We start from the raw sequence: 24,202 nt of genomic DNA, 5'->3' as shown, positions 1-24,202 counted from the left end.
CTGAAGTGTTTACTGTGTAGCTGCAGCCAGTGAGGAGACAAATGCTGGGCACAGGAGCTGAAAGAGAAGTTCTGCAAAGCATTACACGTAGGGGGAAGATCCTGTGTGTATTAGCAGTGTCATTGTACAGCTGGGACTTGCAGTTCTACACATACAGCATGCTGCTGAGTCTCCCAGCAGGCAGACATGTCACTCAGGGCAGCACTTATATTCACTCCCTTAGCAGTGCCATTGTACAGCTGGGACTTGTAGTTCTACACATAGAACATGCTGCAGAGTCTCCCAGCAGGCAGACATGTCACTCAGGGCAGCTCTTGTATTCACTCCCTTAGCAGTGTCATTATACAGCTGGGACTTGTAGTCCTACACATACAACAAACTGCAGAGTCTCCCAGCAGGCAGACATGTCACTCAGGGCAGCTCTTGTATTCACTCCCTTAGCAGTGTCATTATACAGCTGGGACTTGTAGTCCTACACATACAACATGCTGCAGAGTCTCCCAGCAGGCAGACATGTCACTCAGGGCAGCTCTTGTATTCACTCCCTTAGCAGTGTCATTATACAGCTGGGACTTGTAGTCCTACACATACAACATTCTGCAGAGTCTCCCAGCAGGCAGACATGTCACTCAGGGCAGCTCTTGTATTCACTCCCTTAGCAGTGCAGGGGGAGGGGCAGAGATTGTTTTTATTGCATGTAAACAAAGGGCCAGAAAAGAACCAAGGAAATGAGGAAATATATATATATTTTTTGCATAAAACTTGCTTAGCTCAGTTATATATCAGATATTCAGTGCTATATTATTATTTTTCATAACTCGGATAACCCCTTTAAGGTGGGAATATTCATACACCGGAAACCTAGGCCCTAGTAACCCTGAATATCCCTAGGCGTAGTGACAGGGTCTGAGACTACTGGTACCTTCCCAGATGAACGAACCAGCGTCTCCCTGAGGCCTAGTAAACAATGAGCAAATGGGAACAACAAAATACAAAGAGAAGTACACTTATCTTCAATAGAAAATGGATGAGCAGGAACTCAGATGAGGACAACACACCAGCTCTTCCAACTCCAGGCTGAGAATATCAACCGCATGGAAGAGTTAGTCCAGACTAATTAGAGGAGCAGTAATGAGCACAAGCTGCACCTGAGACAACACTGCAACAATTAAAAACAGAGAGACTATCAGATAACCTTCAGCCAGTCTCTCAGATCTTCTAACCTCTGTCATTGGAGGGACCGTGACACCTGACCTCTGACCTCTACCTGACCTGCACTGTGCCTGTTTACCATACTGATCCTATGTCACCTTCCCTTACCTTTGCATTGTTTTACAGATTTGCACGACCACTACTAGCGCTGACCTCTGCTAGTTTCCTGACTACATGTATTATTTGATCTCTTGGTGCCGTGCACAAGTGTCTCTGATCCCTATGTGGTCAGCAGCCAACCACATTGGGACTATTCCAAGAGGTTGTGGCCTGGTGGCTCCACTGTAGTGAAGGCCAGATCCTTGCATAGGGGTTAAAGGGTGATGGTTAGTTGGCACAGTAGATCCATAATATCTCAAATGACCCACTGAACCCAGAAGGTCAATAATAATAATTAAATAGTCTGAGACTATAAATTCCTGTTTCTGGTCTTTAGTTTAAAATATAACTATTATTCTGTATTTCCTAAATAATAAACAAACCACAAAAAACAAAAGATGAGGATTTAAAAATACATATGGAGGGCTACTGTATAGGGTTCTAGATGTATAGTGTGCCACTACTTCGTTAGTGAATCAGGAGGATATTATGTGCATATCCACCTGGAGATAGTGTGTGGTCTGTATCATTGTTGTTTCTTATGTCTGCAATGTCATTCAACACCAGCCACTCTATCACCTAGACCACACTCTATTAGCTAATTGACCTTCGGGGAGTGCTCTTTACAATTAGTATTTTAGACCTTTCTAGGAGTCCCCCGGTCATAAGCTACTGACACCTCGATTTCTATCTATACTGCCCCTATCATATGATCATATGTGCTCGGCGTCTGCAGATCACCGTGCTAATGTTCAATTGTTTTCCCTGCCATAATTTTTTTTTTTTAAAGTAGAGCCACACTCACTGCAGTAATATAAAGTTTTGTTCATTGATACAAAAGTGTAGGTCTTAACTCATGTTTATGGTGGTTCACATAGTTGTTTAGAACAAAACGAAAAAAAAATGCAAAAACAGCTGCATGTGGTATGGGGAAAATTGTGAATGGATTCAATGACATTTTTTGAGCAAAAAAAAAGGCAGAGCAAAAATCATGTGTGTTAGTGGCCATTATACATCTTTTTGAGTTGATAAATTATTTTCTGCTTTAAGGCACTAATCCGTTATTTCTGAATAACTCTTTTTCTCTGTCCCACCCTTAGAACGACACTGCCATCAGAAAGGGGTACTTTTTAAACTCCATATTTATAAAAAACTATTTTTTTTAATAATTTTGGGATATTTTTCATTTTGGCTGTACTCTATCATTGAAAATTAAATAAATACTGTCTTTCTGTATCAGTCATCTCAGAGAGATAAAACTTTTTAGTTTACTTCTGCAGTGGCGGGAAGTGATATTGGCTAGTATATTAGTAGATGTAGAATTGCGGTAATAGTATAATATCTCTATTGTTTTCTTGGTAGCCCATGATAAAGATGTCCACAGAAGAGCATTGCACCTTTCAGTGTAATGAGTGATGCTCTAATTGAGCCTAAATGGGTCTGACTGAGAAAGTCAAGTGAGGCTGTTTGCGGGCCAAAAAGTTTAAATAATGGAGAAAGTGAAAGATCCAGGACAGGAAGTAGAATACATGGAGTGACTTGATATCCAGAAAATCATGCACCCATTTTTTGTTTAAAAAAACCCAGAGAAAACATATGTAGAATATTCACATATAGGCTGTTAATAAAAAAATTTTTAAGGGACCTTTGATTTTATAGAAAATAAAAACACTTACAGTTTTCCTGCATCCCTTGTATTTTGCTTTATATGTATCCACAATTATTTCAGTTAGGCCTCATGCACACGACCGTTGTGTGCATCCGTGGCCGTTGTGCCGTTTTCCATTTTTTTTCGCGGACCCATTGACTTTCAATGGGTCCGTGGAAAAATCGGAAAATGCACCGTTTTGCAGCCGCATCCGTGATCCGTGTTTCCTGTCCGTCAAAAAAATATGACCTGTCCTATTTTTTGGACGGACAACGGTTCACGGACCCATTCAAGTCAATGGGTCCATGAAAGAACACGGATGCACACAAGATTGGCATCTGCGTCCGTGATCCGTGGCCATAGGTTACTTTCATACAGACGGATCCGAAGATCCGTCTGTATGAAAGCTTTTTCAGAGCTGAGTTTTCACTTCATGAAAACTCATATCTGACAGTATATTCTAACACAGAGGCATTCCCATAGTGATGGGGACGCTTCTAGATAGAATATACTACGAACTGTGTACATGACTGCCCCCTGCTGCCTGGCAGCACCCGATCTCTTACAGGGGGCTGTGATCCGCACAATTAACCCCTCAGGTGCTGCACCTGAGGGGTTAATTGTGCATATCATAGCCCCCTATAAGAGATCAGGGGCTGCCAGGCAGCAGGGGGCAGACCCCCCTCCCTCCCCAGTTTTAATTTCATTTGTGGCCAGTGTACGGCCCCCCCGGCCCCCCCTCCCTCCCTCTAATGTATTATTTTCATTGGTGGCACAGTGTGCGGACCCCCCGGCCCCCCCTCCCTCCCTCTATTGTATTATTTTCATTGGTGGCACAGTGTGCGGGAGCTCCTCCTACTGGTAAGTGACAGGTCTGTGTGGCGCATTGCTTAATGATCTGTCACTTACCAGTAGGAGGAGCTCCCAGCCGGTCACAGACTGCGCAGCAGGTAAGTATGATGCTTCTAATATTGCTAAGTAACCATGGCAACCAGGTCTGCAGTAGCGTCCTGGTTGCCATGGTTACCGATCGGAGCCCCAGCAATTAAACTGGGACTCCAATCGAAACTCTCCGCTGCAACCAATGATCGGGGGGAGAGGGGAGGCCGCACACTGGCCACCAATGATATTAATACAATAGAGGGGGGGCCGGGGCGCACACTGGCCACCAATGATAATACAATAGAGGGAGGGGGGGCCGCACACTGTGCCACCAATGAAAATAATACAATAGAGGGAGGGAGGGGGGGCCGGGGGGGCCGCACACTGTGCCACCAATGAAAATAATACAATAGAGGGAGGGAGGGGGTGCCGGGGGGGCCGCACTGGAAACCAATGAAATTAAAACTGGGGAGGGAGGGGGGTGTGCCCCCTGTTGCCTGGCAGCCCCTGATCTCTTATAGGGGGCTATGATATGCACAATTAACCCCTTAGGTGCAGCACCTGAGGGGTTAATTGTGCGGATCACAGCCCCCTGTAAGAGATCGGGTGCTGCCAGGCAGCAGGGGGCAGTCATGTACACAGTTTTCAGTATATTCTAACTTGAAGCGTCCCCATCACCATGGGAACGCCTCTGTGTTAGAATATACTGTCGGATCTGAGTTTCACGATCTAACTCAAATCCGATGGTATATTCTAACATAGAGGCGTTCCCATGGTGATGGGGATGCTTCAAGTTAAAATATACCATCGGATTGGAGAAAACTCCGATCCTATTGTATATTAACTCCTGACTTTACATTGAAAGTCAATGGGGGACGGATCCGTTTGCAATTGCACCATATTGTGTCAACGTCAAACGGATCTGTCCACATTGACTTGCATTGTAAGTCAGGACGGATCCGTTTGACGGCCAGGCGGACACCAAAACGACTTTTTTTTCATGTCCGTGGATCCTCCAAAAATCAAGGAAGACCCACGGACGAAAAAACGGTCACGGATCACGGACCAACGGAACCCCGTTTTGCGGACCGTGAAAAAATAGTCTTGTGCATGAGGCCTTATGATGAGAAGCATACTCTGCAAATTTTAATTGGGAAAATATTTAGATTATTGACCGTGCAGAGTTATAAACCTGCATTCGGTTAATACCTCATAAGATTCAAGATATGTAAACATTGACTTCTACACAATGCTTTATCTTAATGAATCATTTAGTAAACTATGCACAGGTAGCTCAAAATCAGAGCATTAGTCACCTATGAGTCATACATCAGATAATGCTGAATGGAGAATATTGCTTTAGCAAAATTGTTCTTTCTGTTAAGAATATGCACTATGACAAATATTACTAAAGTTTTTTTTCTTAACATTATCTCTTTACATAAAATATGTATCATTTTTATTTGTCAAAGCAGAGCTGTAACATATTATAAACATAACGCGGCTCAAAGTCTTTTTACTGCAGAAATACAAGAAGCAAGAGCAGAAAAATGCAATATTGAGAAATTCCTCAGCTCATTACTGTATATCAGTTGTTTGCACACACAAAACTGGTGTGTTTGAGACACACAAATGTGCCTCTAGTATGTACCATATTTTTCGCCCTATAAGATGCACCTCAGTTTTAGAGGAGGACAATAAGAAAAAAAAATCATAAGACCTCAGGTTAGACCCGCAATAAGACTCCCAATCGTAATCAGACCTTCAGCTGACAGCCCCAATCAAACCCCCAATTTTAATAAGACCCCAATAAGACCTCAGATCAGACTCCCAATCAGACTTCAGGTCAGACCCCATGTGAATGACCCCCAATCAGACCTCAGATAAGACCCCCATGCCTCTCATCAGCCCCCAGCAGCCTTACATCAGCCCCCATTGCCTCTCATCAACCCCCATTGCCTGTCATCAGCGCTCATTGCCTCTCATAAGCCCTCATTGCCTCTCATCAGCCCTCATTGCCTCTCATCAGCCCCCATTGCCTCTCATCATCCCCCATTGCCTCTCATCAACACCCATTGCTTCTCATCAGCCCCCAGCAGCCTTTCAACAGTACAGTACTTCATCAGCTCCCATTGCCTCTCATCATCCCCCCAGCAGCCTTTCATCAGCCCCTTATCAATCCCCATTGCCTCATATCAGCCCCCAGCAGCCCGATTGCCTCAGATCAGCCCCCATGCCTCATGCTTGATAAATAAAAAAAAACACTTACCTCTCCTGCTCTGGACTCCACTGTGACTCAATGCCAGCGATCTTCTTCCTCCTGCCGTCCGCTGTGCTGTGAACCAGCGCACACAGCGTGAGGTAACAGAGTGCCCTCAAGCCATGCACAGCCACTGCACAGCCAACAGCTGAGGACCAGGAAGTGGTGAGTACAGAGCATTCACCGCTTCCCGGTCCTCCGGTACTAATGTGCGCTTCCATAATGGAAGAGCTCATTAGTATTCACCCCATAAGACGCTGGGGCATTTTTCTCCCCACTTTTGGGAGGGGGGAATGTGTCTTATTCTGAGAGCTTATTTTAATTATTTACTATACATTTAGTCTATTCATCCATTGTCTGTGGACATAACTGTTCAAGAAACCTGGACTAAGCTGGCCATATACATTAGATGTATGTCGGCCTACCATCTATTGTGCATGGGGAGCTCCTAAAGCCTCATTCACATGTCATTGTTCGGTCAGTGATTTCAAGCCCAAACCAGGTGCAACTCTAAACACAGAACAGGTGCAGATCTTTCCCATATACCTTTTGTCTGTGGAGGTTCCAAATTCTGGTTTTGGCTAACAATTACTGATGGAAATCACTGACCAAAACACTGACATGTGAACGAGGCATAACTCTCCTATGAAACAAGATGTTAGTGGAGCCTTAAGGTGTGAATATTACTTTAAAGCAATGCCATGACCTTACACCTTATAAGTATATAATATCTGTGCAAAGGGTATGGAGACAAAATGGCACCCATAAAAAGCTTTTGGCCTCCAATTTTTTTTTTATGTTGATTTTCTATTCGATTCCCCATAACATCATGCAAATTCTCTGAGTTATTCTGTTACATTCTGCTTACAGTGAAACCTGGATAAATGTTTGTTATCAACCTCATTGAATTCAGTTTTCTGATTCCAAATGTCATTACTTAATCTCTGCTCTGTCAGTAAATTATTATTATTTAATTTTTTTTTGCTATTATTGATTTTGAGCTATAAAACATTCCATCTTTCTCTCCATTTACACATCCAAACTGCTTTTAAATTGTTGCTATTTGCTACTTGTCTAAACATTTGCCTTGGTTTCTTCATTCATTTAAGTGTACCACTAGAGTTTACAAATCTCTAACTTTTGATATGGAGCTCCTGCGATCACTAGACCAACTAACTCCTGACTGGAGATGAGTGAATCATTTAAAATTTGATTCAGATTTAATATATTCAAATTGCCACATTTGATTCAAATCTTAAACAATTCTACCAGAATCAAAAGTGTTAAATTGGCCTAAAAATTCATCTTTGGTCTCCTAAGACTCCAATTATTTTCTCTCCTTGTTTTTCATTACATTTTTTTACTTCTCTCTCTCCCTAAATATTTGTTTTTTGGATCCTATGTGAATTATTACAAAAAGGTTGCTGATCTTTACTCCTCACATTATTGTAAACCAATCTGCAAACTAAACCAGAAATCGAGGGAGAGACTTCTTAATGGCTGGGGCGTCAGTTCACTGGTGACATGTCTCTGTCTCAATTTTTTTTTAAATGTTTTTTTGGTGCTTTTTTGTTTCCTTAATCCTTGCTTTGCGTATATTCATTCAATGAACCATACTCTGACATGAAGGTAGAGGAATTCTGAAGCTTGGAGGTGAATGGAGAAGTAAAAATGAATTCAACATAAATACATAAATACTCAGAATGTTACTGAATGTATTTTACTTGAACAGTCTAATATTGAAAGTGTTGATCAAATTTAGAATTTTCCTTTAAGTAATAATTTTAACTTCATTGTCTTTTTCTCATTTTAGGTAGCCCCCACAATTAAAGAGAGAATGATGAAAAAAGGAAGTATGATGATAGGATATCAACCTCACCGGGATAAAGTTAATTTCTTCCGTCACATAATCATCAGTCCCCAAGTTAGCCGTGAAGACATGGACTTTGTACTGGACGAGATTGAACTACTTGGCAGAGACTTGTAACTGTGGCCTAGCAGCACGATGTGCTGCTCTTGCTTGGGTTTTAAAGTCAGAGGGGCAGCATTACAAACTGAACAACCATCGCAAATAGTTAGACAAGACTGCTATCCTCTAATATAATAATGTATTTTGTGACTAATTTTTATGCTACTTATAAAATATTGCAAAAAACAATCAATACTGAGAAAAAGCTATAGAGAATGAAAGAAGAGATTACCATTTTCTACTTTAAGGCCTCTTTCACACGGGCGTCGTGTGTGAGGGCAGGATAGGATGTGGGTGCGTCGTGGGAAAATGCACGATTTTTCCGCGCGAGTGCAAAGTGTTTTTATGTGTTTTGCACGCGTGTGAGAAAAATCGTCATGTTTGGTACCCAAACCCGAACCCAGACTTCTTCACAGATTTTATTATTGTCCCTTATAACATGGTTATAAGGGAAAATAATAGCATTCTTAATACAGAATGCATAGTAAACTAGCGCTGGAGGGGTTTAATATAATTTAACTCACCTCATCCACTTGTTCACGCTGCCCGGCTTCTCTTCTGTCTTCTTCTTTGATGACCTGGAAGAAAAGGACCTGTGGTGAAGTCACTGCGCTGTAGTGATGGATCATGTGACGGACCATGTGATGAGCGCAGTGACGCCACCACAGATCCTTTTCCTCCTGGTCATCAAAGAAGAAGACAGAAGAAAAGCCGGGCTGCGCGAACAAGTGGATGAGGTGAGTTAAAATATTTATGTATTTTTTTAATCACTCCATCCCTATTTTACTAAGCATTTTGTATTAAGAATGCTATTATTTTCCCTTATAACCATGTTATAAAAAAAAATAATAAAATCTACACAACACCTAACCCAAACCCGAACTTCTGTGAAGAAGTCCGGGTTTGGGTACAAAACATGCTATTATTTTCCCTTATAACCATGTTATAAGGGGAAATAATAATGATCGGGTCCCCATCCCTATCATCTCCTAGCAACCATGCGAGAAAATCACACCTCATTTGCACTTGCTTGCGGATGCTTACGATTTTCACTCAGCCCCTTTCACTTCTATGGGGCCTGCGTTGCGTGAAAAACTCACAATATAGAACACGCTGCGATTTTCACGCAACGCACAAGTGATGCGTGAAAATCACCGCTCACGTGCACAGCCCCATAGAAATTAATGGGTCCAGATTCAGTGCGGGTGCAATGCGTTCACCTCACGCATTGCACCCGCACAGAAATCTCGCCCGTGTGAAAGGGGCCTAAGAAACATGCTATAGCCTGTGAATTAGTTCTGTGTATTTGATCTGAAATTGCAGAGGGTCCACAATCTGTGTGTGTCTAATATGATGTTAATACTGTATATTCACTCCTCACACAAGTAGTGAGGCATTGCACTGTTGCTATTGCTGCTAATGGAGAGCATGTTTGCTTCTCTTTAGAAATATAACCTTAATATTATACTAAAGCTTGGAACTAATAATAATAATACACAATAAATTATATTGTTATATAGTACATTATACCACCACGCAACAAAAAAAAAAAAACTTTTCGTCTGCTACTGGGCAAAAACCATTTGTCCTATACTAAATTGAGTGTGCAGATTACAAATCCGAAGTCATAATTGTTGTATCACGTCACAAAATGTAGCTATGCATAAGTATGCCTAAATTAATTAAGCACTTGGAAAGCATTGAATAATTTTGAATAGAATGAGTTTTACTCCAACAATTACCTGATTTACATCAAAGTTTGCGTACTAAACAGTGTATGAAAATGTAATGGAATAACAAAATTTCAAAAAGTCTTGTTTCTCCGTTTAAAAGTCTTACTTGAGCAAGGCCAAGTACTGTTAAAAGTGCTTCAGGCAACTGCTTTTGCGTTTGTGAACGTTCATATTTTCCCATTGCAAAAACCAGCAGTAGTCCCCCATCATGCCTGTTCTCCACTTGTACTTGTACCAAATTGGGAGGGAAAAAGTCAAGATGCACTTTCAATGACATTCGGCAGCCAAGTTGTTCATATGCTGTAAGCATGTTGTCTACTAATTCAGCATAGTTTGCAGCTCGTCTGTTCCCAAGGAAGTTCTACACTACTAGCACAAATGTATCCCAAGCTGCAAGACACACTCGCTTTTGTCAGATTCTTTCTCTGATCATAAGTAGTGTATTTGCCACATATGTAGCAGAAATTGTCTGGATCGTTAACACATTTGCATTTATCCATCTTAAGTTTCAAAACTGATAGCACTATAACAGATCACTTTATCAAAATCTGTATAGCTTGCCTTTGACATCAGCCTGAGTGCATCCGAACAGGTCTGGACATGGCCATTGGAATATCTCCAATATAATGCATTAATATTATAACTGAATAGGCTTTGCATGTATAACTTAACCCTTTAAGGACCTTCGCCGTACATGTACTGCGGAAGTCCGGTCCCCAAACATAGCCGTAGCCGCCGGGTTTTTGCTATTTTAAATAGCAGAAATGTGCGGCGCATGTATGCAATCAGCCATAAGGCTTATCACATACATTTTCCCTTTCAGATGCCGTGGTCAAATGTGACCACGGCATCTGCACAGTCCGGAAGCTCCAGTAACAGCTTTCCCTGGCTGAGATCGTGGAACCTGGTACATTGATCTAATAGGCTGAAGCCTCAAGCAGACTTTGGTGCCTATTAGATGACTATACCTAGGTGGCAGCATTGTATTGGTATAGTGCAAATGAAGTGTTCAATGGTGTCTATATAGACATCAATTAACACAATAGACAATCTAATGATTGCCACTTATTGTAAACCAAGGTGACTTAAAAAAAGTTAAAAAAAAGTAAAAAAAAATAGTTTTTGCGAATATAAAAAAAAAAGTTCAAATCACCCTCCTTTCCTTAAAATAAAAATAAAAATACTTAAACAATAAAAAAATAAACATCATGGGCATCGCCGCGTGCGAAAATGCCCATACTTTTAAAATATAACAATATTAATGGCATACGACAAATGGCGTAATGGGAAAAAAATAAAACCTGCCAATTTGCCATTTGGCAATATTTTTTTTTTTTATAAAAAGTGATCAAGAAGTCAGACACACTTCAAATTGGTATCACTGAAAAGAACAGATTGTCCTGCAAAAAATGAGCCCTCACACAGCCCAGTACACATAACTACAAAGAAAGTTATAGGGTTCAGAATATGGTTATAAAAAAAAATAACTTCCCTGAAAGGTTTTAATTTTTTTTTCCAGTATTAAAACGCAAGAAAAATTATACAAGTGTGGTATCGTTGTAACCATACTGACTTGGAGAATGAAGATATCAGGTCAATTTTACTGCATATTGTACAGTATAAAGGAAAAATTAAAAACCTTTAAGAATTGCGTTTTTTCTCAATTCTACCCCATTTGGAATTTTTTTCCAGCTTCCCACTACATGGTATGCAACCGTAAATATTGCCATTAGAAAGCACAGCATGTCCCACAAAAAATAAGCCCTCATAAAACTATGTGAATAGAAAAATAAAAAAGTTAGGACTATGGGAATGCGGGGAGTGAAAAACGCAAAAATGGAAAATCCTAGTGTCCTTAAGGCCCCTTTCACACAGGCGAGTATTCCGCGCGGATGCAATGCGTGAGTTGAACGCATTGCAGCCGCACTGAATCCTGACCCATTCATTTCTATGGGGCTGTGCACACGAGCGGTGATTTTCACGCATCACTTGTGCGTTGCGTGAAAATCGCAGCATGTTCTATATTCAGAACGCAGGCCCCATAGAAGTGAATGGGGCTGCGTGAAAATCGCAAGCATCCGCAAGCAAATGCGGATGCGGTGCGATTTTCACGCACGGTTGCTAGGAGACGATCGGGATGGGGACCCGATCATTATTATTTCCCCTTATAACATGGTTATAAGGGAAAATAATAGCATTCTGAATACAGAATGCTAAGTAAAATAGGGCTGGAGGGGTAAAAAAAAAAGAAATTTTTTTTTTACTCACCTTAATCCACTAGTTCGCGCAGCCGGCATATCTTCTGTCTTTAACAGGACCTTTGATGACGTCACTACGCTCATCACATGATCCATCACCATGGTGATGGATCATGTGATGGACCATGTGATGAACGCAGTGACGTTATCAAAAGTCCTATTGCTCACAGTTAAAGACAGAAGAGATGCCGGCTGTGCAACAAGTGGATTAAGGTGAGTTAAATATTTTTTTCTTTTTTTTTAACCCCTCCAGTGCTTTTTTACTATGCATTCTGTATTCAGAATGCTATTATTTTTCCTTATAACCATGTTATAAGGGAAAATAATACAATCTACAGAACACCGATCCCAAGCCCAAACTTCTGTGGAGAAGTTCGGGTTTGGGTACCAAACATGCGCGATTTTTCTCACGCGACTGCAAAACGCATTACAATGTTTTGCACTCGCGCGGAAAAATCGTGCATGTTCCCGCAACGCACCCGCACCTTTTCCCGCAACGCCCGTGTGAAATCAGCCTAAGGGGTTAAAATCTAGACGTGTTAGGCAAATTCTGAGTTAATATTTGGAATCAGCGGGCTCATTTTAGTATAAATCACATGTTTTTCTCTCAGTTGCAAAATGATTGTTGCGCGGTGTAATAAAAGAATATAGAATTTTATATATACACTTACCTAAAGAATTATTAGGAACACCTGTTATAATTCTCATTAATGCAATTATCTAGTCAACCAATCACATCGCAGTTGCTTCAATGCATTTAGGGGGGTGGTCCTGGTCAAGACAATCTCCTGAACTCCAAACTGAATGTCAGAATGGGAAAGAAAGGTGATTTAAGCAATTTTGAGCGTGGCATGGTTGTTGGTGCCAGACGGGCCGGTCTGAGTATTTCACAATCTGCTCAGTTACTGGGATTTTCACTCACAACAATTTCTAGGGTTTACAAAGAATGGTATGAAAAGGGAAAAACATCCAATATGCGGCAGTCCTGTGGGCAAAAATGCCTTGTGGATGCAAGAGGTCAGAGGAGAATGGGCCGACTAATTCAAGCTGATAGAAGAGCAACGTTGACTGAAATAACCATTCGTTACAACCGAGGTATGCAGCAAAGCATTTGTGAAGCCACAACACGCACAACCTTGAGGTGGATGGGCTACAACAGCAGAAGACCCCACCGGGTACCACTCATCTCCACTACAAATAGGAAAAAGAGGCTACAATTTGCACGAGCTCACCAAAATTGGACTGTTGAAGACTGGAAAAATGTTGCCTGGTCTGATGAGTCTCGATTTCTGTTGAGACATTCAAATGGTAGAGTCCGAATTTGGCGTAAACAGAATGAGAACATGTATCCATCCTCTGATGGCTACTTCCAGCAGGATTATGCACCATGTCACAAAGCTCGAATCATTTTAAATTGGTTTCTTGAACATGACAATGAGTTCACTGTACTAAAATGGCCCCCACAGTCACCAGATCTCAACCCAATAGAGCATCTTTGGGATGTGGTGGAACGGGAGCTTCGTGCCCTGGATGTGCATCCCTCAAATCTCCATCAACTGCAAGATGCTATCCTATCAATATGGGCCAACATTTCTAAAGAATGCTATCAGCACCTTGTTGAATCAATGCCACGTAGAATTAAGGCAGTTCTGAAGGCAAAAGGGGGTCCAACACCGTATTAGTATGGTGTTCCTAATAATTCTTTAGGTGAGTGTATATATATATATATATATATATATATATATACACACAGTACAGACCAAAAGTTTGGACACACCTTCTCATTCAAAGAGTTTTCTTTATTTTCATGACTATGAAGGCATCAAAACTATGAATTAACACATGTGGAATTATATACATAACAAACAAGTGTGAAACAACTGAAAATATGTCATATTCTAGGTTCTTCAAAGTAGCCACCTTTTGCTTTGATTACTGCTTTGCACACTCTTGGCATTCTCTTGATGAGCATCAAGAGGTAGTCCCCTGAAATTGTCTTCCAACAGTCTTGAAGGAGTTCCCAGAGATGGTTAGCACTTGTTGGCCCTTTTGCGTTCACTCTGCGGTCCAGCTCACCCCAAACCATCTCGATTGGGTTCAGGTCCGGTGACTGTGGAGGCCAGGTCATCTGGCGCAGCACTCCATCACTCTCCTTCATGGTTAAATAGCCCTTACTTTCAAAGTTTTCCCAATTTTTCGGCTGATTGACTGACCTTCATTTCTTAAAGTAATGATGGCCACTCATTTTTCTTTACTTAGCTGCTTTTTTCTTGCCATAATACCAATTCTAACAGTCTATTCAGTAGGACTATCAGCTGTGTATCCACCTGACTTCTCCTCAAAGCACCTGATGGTCCCAACCCCATTTATAAGGCAAAAAATCCCACTTATTAAACCTGACAGGGCACACCTGTGAAGTGAAAACCATTTCAGGGGACTACCTCTTGAAGCTCATCAAGAGAATGCCAAGAGTGTGCAAAGCAGTAATCAAAGCAAAAGGTGGCTACTTTGAAGAACCTAGAATATGACATATTTTCAGTTGTTTCACACTTGTTTATGTATATAATTCCACATGTGTTAATTCATAGTTTTGATGCCTTCAGTGTGAATCTACAATTTTCATAGTCATGAAAATAAAGAAAACTCTTTGAATGAGAAGGTGTGTCCAAACTTTTGGTCTGTACTGTGTATATATATATATATATATATATATATATAATATTAGGGTGTTTCATTTTGTAATGGTAAAAAATAAAATGTAACATTTTTGCAGACTTTGCTTACACCCCGAGTCTCAGTGATATAAAAGATATATTTGCCAAATTTCAAGAAGATTGGATATTATTTAGAGGTTGCACATTTTGATCAGTTTTGTAAAAGTCTGCAAAAAATATGAATTTTCAAAGTAAATTACTTATTGGGAAAACTAGAAATCACAAACTTAAAATAATATTAAAACTAGACACTATAGTAGTATGCTAGGCAAAACATGTGTTATATTAATCAACTTTGAACAATGGAATCCCTTTCTTTTATTAGTTTGGTGATGACTTTTCTGTGATGCTCGACTACCCTCAACAAGAATTGTTTTTGTTGTTCGTCCCTGACCGATTCGTTAAACTTATTTATCAGAGCAATTGCTCTTTCTGTGGTATCATTGACCACCTTAAAAGCTGGCTTCTTAGAGAATCACTGCAGTATTCTGTCACATCGTGGATCCCAAACCATTCAATTCAGATTATCTTTGTTTTATTAGTAACAAAATGGCTCAGGACTTGTCATATTTTCCGTAACAGCCTGAGTAATACGTTCGTCCAAAAAAGCCAATCCTACGTTTTTTTCTGACATATACCAAAGGTGTCTCTTAGCAACTGTGAGAGCACTTTTTGTGACGTCTGCATCTGGGTAAGTGCTCAGAAGCTGCAGCATATCCAAATCATTCTTTGGAGACAATCGACTTACAATTGCCTCATGCAAAACGCAAACAAACATGAGGCTGACAAAATGTGCAACTCGTTTCATTCCTTTCAATTCTCATTGAGGAAAATTCAACTGTTTAGTGAAGAGGACAATTTTAACTGCATATATTCCTTTGACATTTACCTTGCTTGATACAGAGCCCCTGGGATCCTGAAACTGAAGTCGTTTTTAGACCAACCTCCTAGGTACAGGAGTGAGAGTAGTAATAAAAGTGATCAATGTGTGCAACCCCTAAATTTTATCCAATCTTCTTGAAATTTGGCATATATATCTTTTACGTCACTGAGAGTCGGGGCGTAAGCAAAGTCATATGAAAATCACATCTTTGGAAAAAACACCTATATATGTATATATATATATATATATATATATATACACTGCTCAAAAAATAAAGGGAACACAAAAATAACACATCCTACAATCGTGGCCAAAAGTTTTGAGAATGACACAAATATTAGTTTTCACAAAGTTTGCTGCTAAACTGCTTTTAGATCTTTGTTTCAGTTGTTTCTGTGATGTAGTGAAATATAATTACACGCACTTCATACGTTTCAAAGGCTTTTATCGACAATTACATGACATTTATGCAAAGAGTCAGTATTTGCAGTGTTGGCCCTTCTTTTTCAAGACCTCTGCAATTCGACTGGGCATGCTCTCAATCAACTTCTGGGCCAATTCCTGACTGATAGCAACCCATTCTTTCATAATCACTTCTTGGAGTTTGTCAGAATTAGTGGGTTTTTGTTTGTCCACCCGCCTCTTGAGGATTGACCACAAGTTCTCAATGGGATTAAGATCTGGGGAGTTTCCAGGCCATGGACCCAAAATGTCAACGTTTTGGTCCCCGAGGCACTTAGTTATCACTTTTGCCTTATGGCACGGTGCTCCATCGTGCTGGAAAATGCATTGTTCTTCACCAAACTGTTGTTGGATTGTTGGAAGAAGTTGCTGTTGGAGGGTGTTTTGGTGCCATTCTTTATTCATGGCTGTGTTTTTGGGCAAAATTGTGAGTGAGCCCACTCCCTTGGATGAGAAGCAACCCCACACATGAACGGTCTCAGGATGCTTTACTGTTGGCATGACACAGGACTGATGGTAGCGCTCACCTTTTCTTCTCCGGACAAGCCTTTTTCCAGATACCCCAAACAATCGGAAAGAGGCTTCATCGGAGAATATGACTTTGCCCCAGTCTTCAGCAGTCCATTCACCAAACTTTTTGCAGAAGATCAATCTGTCCCTGATGTTTTTTTTTGGAGAGAAGTGGCTTATTTGCTGCCTTTCTTGACACCAGGCCATCTTCCAAAAGTCTTCGCCTCACTGTGCCTACAGATGCGCTCACACCTGCCTGCTGCCATTCCTGAGCAAGCTCTGCACTGGTGGCACTCCGATCCCGCAGCTGAATCCTCTTTAGGAGACGATCCTGGCGTTTGCTGGACTTTCTTGGATGCCCTGAAGCCTTCTTAACAAGAATTGAACCTCTTTCCTTGAAGTTCTTGATGAACTATAAATTGTTGATTGAGGTGCAATCTTAGTAGCCACAATATCCTTGCCTGTGAAGCCATTTTTATGCAACGCAATTATGGCTGCACGCGTTTCTTTGCAGGTCACCATGGTTAACAATGGAAGAACAATGATTTCAAGCATCACCCTCCTTTTAACATGTCAAGTCTGCCATTTTAACCCAATCAGCCTGACATAATGATCTCCAGCCTTGTGCTCGTCAACATTCTCACCTAAGTTAACAAGACGATTACTGAAATGATCTCAGCGGGTCCTTTAATGACAGCAATGAAATGCAGTGGAAAGTTTTTTTTGGGATTAAGTTAATTTTCATGGCAAAGAAGGACTATGCAATTCATGTGATCACTCTTCATAACATTCTGGAGTATATGCAAATTGCTATTATAAAAACTTAAGCAGCAACTTTTCCAATTTCCAATATTTATGTAATTCTCAAAACTTTTGGCCACGACTGTAGATCTGAATTAATTAAATATTCTTCTGAAATACTTTGTTCTTTACATAGTTGAATGCGTTGACAACAAGATCACACAAAAATTTAAAAATTGAAATCAATTTTTTTAATCCATGGAGGTCTGGATTTGGAGTCACACTCAAAATTAAAGTGGAAAAACACACTACAGGCTGATCCAACTTTGATGTAATGTCCTTAAAACAAGTCAAAATGAGGCTCAGTAGTGTGTGTGGCCTCCACGTGCCTGTATGACCTCCCTACAACGCCTGTGCATGCTCCTGATAAGGTGGCGGACGGTCTCCTGAGGGATCTCCTCCCAGACCTGGACTAAAGCATCTGCCAACTGCTGGACAGTCTGTAGTGCAACGTGACCTTGGTGGATAGAGCGAGACATGATGTCCCAGATGTGCTCAATTGCATTCAGGTCTGGGAACGGGCGGGCCAGTCCATAGCATCAATGCCTTCGTCTTGCAGGAACTGCTGACACACTCCAGCAACATGAGGTCTAGCATTGTCTTGCATTAGGAGGAACCCAGGGCCAACCGCACCAGCATATGGTCTCACAAGGGGTCTGAGGATCTCATCTCGGTACCTAATGGCAGTCAGGCTACCTCTGGCGAGCACATGGAGGGCTGTGCGGCCCTCCAAAGAAATGCCACCCCACACCATTACTGACCCAATGCCAAACCGGTCATGCTGGAGGATGTTGCAGGCAGCAGAACGTTCTCCACGGCGTCTCCAGACTCTGTCACGTCTGTCACATGTGCTCAGTGTGAACCTGCTTTCATCTGTGAAGAGCACAGGGCGCCAGTGGCGAATTTGCCAATCTTGATGTTCTCTGGCAAATGCCAAACGTCCTGCACGGTGTTGGGCTGTAAGCACAACTTCCACCTGTGGATGTCGGGCCCTCATATCACCCTCATGGAGTCTGTTTCTGACCGTTTGAGCAGACACATGCACATTTGTGGCCTGCTGGAGGTCATTTTTCAGGGCTCTGGCAGTGCTCCTTCTGTTCCTCCTTGCACAAAGGCGGTAGCGGTTCTGCTGCTGGGTTGTTGCCCTCCTATGGCCTCCTCCACATCTTCTGATGTACTGGCCTGTCTCCTGGTAGCGCCTACATGCTCTGGACACTACGCTGACAGACACAGCAAACCTTCTTGCCACAGCTCGCATTGATGTGCCATCCTGGATAAGCTGCACTACCTGAGCCACTTGTGTGGGTTGTAGACTCAGTCTCATGCTACCACTAGAGTGAAAGCACCGGCAGCATTCAAAAGTGACCAAAACATCAGCCAGGAAGCATAGGAACTGAGAAGTGTTCTGTGGTTACCACCTGCAGAACCACTCCTTTATTGGGGGTGTCTTGCTAATTGCCTATAATTTCCACCTGTTTTCTATCCCATTTGCACTACAGCATGTGAAATTGATTGTCACTCAGTGTTGCTTCCTAAGTGGACAGTTTGATTTCACAGAAGTGTGATTGACTTGGCGTTACATTGTGTTGCTTAAGTGTTCCCTTTATTTTTTGAGCAGTGTATATATATATATATATATATATATTAAAAAAGTAGAACATTGATGCTGGAATTATAGCATAACTATAGGTAATATAGTTATTCCACTTAGCAGCAGATTTCATTTTCTAATACTATATATAAGGCAGTTTTAGCTGCATTTAAAGGGGGTTTCTGGGCTCCAGATATTGATGACCTATCATCAAGATAGGTCATTGATATCTGAACAGTAGGGGTCTGACACTTGGTACCACCACCGATCAGCTGTTCCCTACAGCCACCTGCACTGGAATTACCATTTTGAACGGAGCCGGAAGCATAGCACTGCAGCTCATCTCCCATACAAATCACTAAATATAGATAACAATAGGGATAGCTTTGGTGTCCTTCTAGAGAAAGTGCAGAAAGACCCTTAAAACTTAACTTTTAATAAAGATAAAATAAAAATCGCCCAATGTACCTAGGCGAATTATATTGAATATACATAAGCAAAGATGTGGCCCAACTACCACTGAGCGTGTCATCCACTGGATAATCCCAGTGATGGAATGTGTAAATAGCTTAGATAATGGCAAAACCTAAGGCAGTAATAGTGGCAGGACTAGGAGGCCTGGGGCAATGATGTAAGTGCCAGGGAGAAGAAAGAAAAAACTTTGCCTGTACATGCCCTAACTAGGCCTCAGCCCAGGGACAATCCCTAATGGTGGTATTTCCCGTCCTCGTACCTACCCTCGTAAGCCCATACACTTGATCTGATATAAGATAGATCATCAATAACTGGACCCTGGAAAAGGCCTTTAATTAAAGGGATGTTCTGGGGGTCGACAAAAAATGGGCCATTATAAAATTGTATCTGCTCTGAATTAGGGCTCATGCACACGGTCATTGTTCGGCCATGCCTGTATTGTGGCCCGCAAACAGCACGTCCACCGTATGCAAGCACCAGTCGTGTGCACCCCGCATCACAGATGCAGACCCATTCACTTTAATGGGTCCGCAATCCGGAAGGTAGGTACGAAACGGACGCACAGAACCCAATGGAAGCACTACAGAGTGCTTCCGTGGGGTTTCTTTCCGTGCCTCCGCACCCCAAAAATAATAGATTTTCTACTTTTTTGCGGTGCGGACAGATCACGGACCCATTCAAGTTGAATGGGTCTTAATCTATCACGGCAGCTGCACAGATGGTGCCTGTGCATTTGGGACATCAAATTGTGGCCCCCTATGCACGGAATGGCTGAACAACGGCAGTGTGTTTGAGCCCTTAAAGGGATTATTTGGGATCACCAAAAAAATGAGACCTTGGTAGCAAATGTCAAAATATAATTAAGGAACCAGCAGAGAGGCAAGGGATTAATAGATCAGTAATACTTATTTTATTATTATATGGCATTTGTCACTATTGTCATGTTTTTAATTCATCCCAAACAATCCCCTTAAATCAGGGCTCCAAATCCCATGTTTTCCCTATACAGTAATTAGACTTATGAAAGGGGTGCAATTTGATATTGATGGCCTATCCTATGGACAGGTCATCAATATCAGATCAGCGGGGGTCCAACTTATGATATCCCTGCCAATCAGCTGTTTGAAGAGGCCTTTGTGCTCTCGGGACCCCAGGTGAGCACTGTGGCCTCTTCACAGCTTACTAAGGGTACTTTCACACTAGCGTTGTTTGAATCCGGCGGGCAATTCCGTTGCCAGAACTGCCTGCCGGTTCTGGAAAAACGTGTGAAAACGGATTACATTTGAATCCTGATCAGGATTCTGATCACAATGAAAAAAGTCATTGGAAAAAACAGATCCGCCATTTATGGACCGGTTTGACGAAACACACATGGCGCCGGATCCGGCATTAATGCCAGTCAATGGGAAAAATGCCGGATCCGGCGTTCAGTCAAAGGGTTACAGATTTTTGTCCGGAGGTTAAAATACAACATGCTACGCCTACGGCTTTCTGAAAAGCCTGATCAGTAAGATTGACTGAACTGGATGCATCCTGATGCATCCTGAACGGATTGCTCTCCATTCAGAATGCATGGGGATAAAACCTCCTGGACAGCCCCTAAGACGGAACTCAGCGCCGGAAAAGAAAAACGCTAGTGTGAAAGTACCCTAAGCACAGCTCCATACATTCTATAGTGATGTATTACTGTTAGCTATGCATTTAGTAGTAATAAGGCTTTACAGAAAAGCCCGACGTAGCAGGCAAACCTGGGTGAATGCCAGAGACACATTGTTTAGGGGGAACCCTGGAGACTGGAGGTAAAATGTTAAATAGTTGTGAAAATGAGGAAGAGGCACATTCACATTGGGTGCAACTATCAGACATTTGTGACCTTAAAGTGATTTGGCCACAAATTGTCATAGCTAAGAACCATTTGCTGGATATAATCTTCTTAGTGGAAGTCTGTCTCAGCCAAGGAACATAACTTATATATATATCATATAGAAAGACTAAATTACAACACTTTCTTCCTCCAACACTTGTATACAGATGCAGCAAATGTTAAGGGAACGGTTGCTGTTTATTCAGAGCTCGGTGAAGCTGCCATACACTTTATAGTAATTTGCTCATGCAGAGGAAATAACAGAGGAACATCAAAATGCAACACGATGAAACCAGAAGCTCCCAACAGGTTATTTCATGGGGAAATCAAATGTTCAAAAGGCTCATTGATCACTCAAAAACTGAAGTGAGTAGACACCAAAGCTTACCTAAGCTGCTAAGGATGTGTCTGACAGCAAGCTGCTTTCCAAAATGAACAAGAACATTGTGTCTACAGCTCTAGGCTATAATTCACTTTCTAACTCAGGGTCAGTACAAGTAATGTCTTATTTTCACAAAGTTACCTAAATATTTGTATAGATTCTATCACCATCTTGTGCCCTCATAGGAAAAATGGCGCTCATGTCTATTTTCAAGGCATCAGCACTGTATACTAGAATCCTCCTCCACATTGCTCATGCGGGGCAGCTTGAGATGTAGCATTGCCAGGACTATTGTAGCTATTGTAACATTAGGTTTTAGCTGGTAGCGCAATTTCAGTATGGCTGGATTGTCAACTGGACTATTCTCTTTCTTGTGGAAGTATCAAAAAAACTTGAATGTTGTTTTACAATGAAATAAGAAACTTCAAGGGGATAGGCACGGTATATAGCTGATTTAAAGGGCATCTGTCAGCAGATTTGTACCTATGACACTGGCTGACCTGTTACATGTGCGCTTGGCAGCTGAAGGCATCTGTGTTTGTCCCATGTTCATATGTGTCCTCATTGCCGAGAAAAATTGCTGAAAAGTTTTAATATATGCAAATGAGCCTCTAGGAACAATGGGGAGTTGCTGTTACTCCTAAAAGATCAGCTTTCCCTGCAACTGCCACTTGTCAATCATAGTGCAACAGACACAGCAGATGCAGAGAGAGCTGAGCCTCTAGGTGTAACGGCAACACCCCTCCTCCTAGAGGCTCATTTGCATGTATTAAAACATAATTTTTCTCAGCAATGAGGACAGATATGAACACAGACGCATTCAGCTGCCAAGCGCACATGCAACAGGTTAGCCAGTTTCATGGGTACAAAACTGCTGACAGATGCCCTTTAAGTTATAAAGCACAGTCTATGGTTTTGGGACAGAATCGGTAGTGTCTGTCAAAACTTTCTCAAAGAAAAAGTGGCCTTTTGCACAAATCAACCAGTCAACTTACTGAACGCTTGTGTCTATGGACAGAAAGTCTATTTGCTATGGTCCAATGTACTGTTTTTGAATTGGTTTTAGTTGTCATTTGTAATATGTGCAGTAGACATTTTATTTGCGAGTTGCCTTTTTTTTTTATGTCCCCAGTACAATACCCACAATAACCACTTTAATTTACCAGTTTATTATTCTGGTCAATTCCTAGTTTGCTTTTGTTAATTGAATCAATATTAACTGTGACATTGAGAGCTAAAAGTACAATAAAGTCATTTGTGCAGTATAAAAAAAAATCCTTAGCAGTTTTTTACAAAGCTGTTTTACAATCATAGAAAAGAAAAGTAACACTGTTGGCACACAGATACAGATATTAAAGTATTTGTGGCTTACAGGTCAGTAAACATTGAAAACAGTGAAAGAAACATTTTAAATAGAGTGACCAAGTCGATTTTGTTACAAGTTTCCCAAAAGATTAGAATTTTGGTGAATATGAAACTTTTGGCAGCCACCAAAAGAGATAATTTAGCAACTTTTTTTTAACCCCTTGCTGACTGGCAATATGCCTTTTTACAGTGGTCATTAAGTGGCCTTACTTTAGGCTTCCGCCTAAGCACTGCATGGGTCTCCCATGCAGAGGAGAGCTGGGCTCTTGCTCTAACAGCCTGTATTGGCAGAAATGCTGACCCTGGCAGTTTAACCTCTTAGATGCCGCAGTCAATAGTGCCAGTGGCATCTAAGTAATTTTATAGGGAGGAGGCTCCCTCTGTCAGCCATCATAATCCAGCAAATGAGATCTTAGGGTGCCAATGTTTGTACACAGCAGCTGAGGGTCCAAGACCACAGGTCGGCCATATGTATATGCCAGAAGTACTGCCTAATAGTGTGGCTGTCAATATTGTTCATACAGTATAATATACTGTACTACATAAGTAGTACAGCGTATTACAAGATGTAGCCAAGCCAAAGTTGATTTTGTTAACTCTGATAACAAACGTCACAGTGTTATCTCGCGCCATCTTGTAAGAAAAGCCATTGAAATACATTGAAAGAGTTAGTTAACCTTTTGTTGCCATTTTTTACTTTGCATGTTAACCATCAAGTTTAGCTTGTCTGCATCTGCATGTGGGTGTTGAAATTATTAACTTTTAAAGTCCCCTAGTCGGCCTAATAACTGGTTGAAAAAATAAATAGTTACAGTTTTATTTTAAAAACTTAAAGTTAAAGGGGTATTGTGGCGAAACCAACCTCGCCACTGGGTTTTGGAGAGGCCTGTTTATCAGCCTCTTGCCTCAGGATTATGGCCCATACTAACTTTTAAACCCCTGAACCTATTCAAGTGAATTTTGGATAGGTTTGTCCCCAAGTTATACTGTTTAAATTGATGTAAGTTATATGTATGGCCAATGTAAACTCACAAAATTGTAACAATTTATAATAAGTGTAACTTGTCAGCTTGGGAGGAATATGCTGGGTGTGTT

At 41.4% G+C, this 24,202-nt stretch overlaps 1 protein-coding gene across 1 annotated transcript in view; it reads left to right on the top strand.

Moving 5' to 3' along the window:
• GADL1 (glutamate decarboxylase like 1) overlaps positions 1-8,415 on the top strand; it is a 476,825-nt gene extending 468,410 nt beyond the window's left edge. The window contains exon 15 of the mRNA XM_040433316.1: positions 7,915-8,415. Coding sequence (XP_040289250.1) covers positions 7,915-8,088 — 174 coding nt within the window. The 3' untranslated portion in view covers positions 8,089-8,415. The remainder of the gene's footprint in view (positions 1-7,914) is intronic.
• Positions 8,416-24,202: the final 15,787 nt, after the last annotated feature.

The sequence above is a fragment of the Bufo bufo genome, chromosome 5 (assembly GCF_905171765.1).
Source record: "Bufo bufo chromosome 5, aBufBuf1.1, whole genome shotgun sequence".
NCBI classification, from domain to species: domain Eukaryota; kingdom Metazoa; phylum Chordata; class Amphibia; order Anura; family Bufonidae; genus Bufo; species Bufo bufo.
This window is presented reverse-complemented; position numbering and strand designations above follow the sequence as displayed.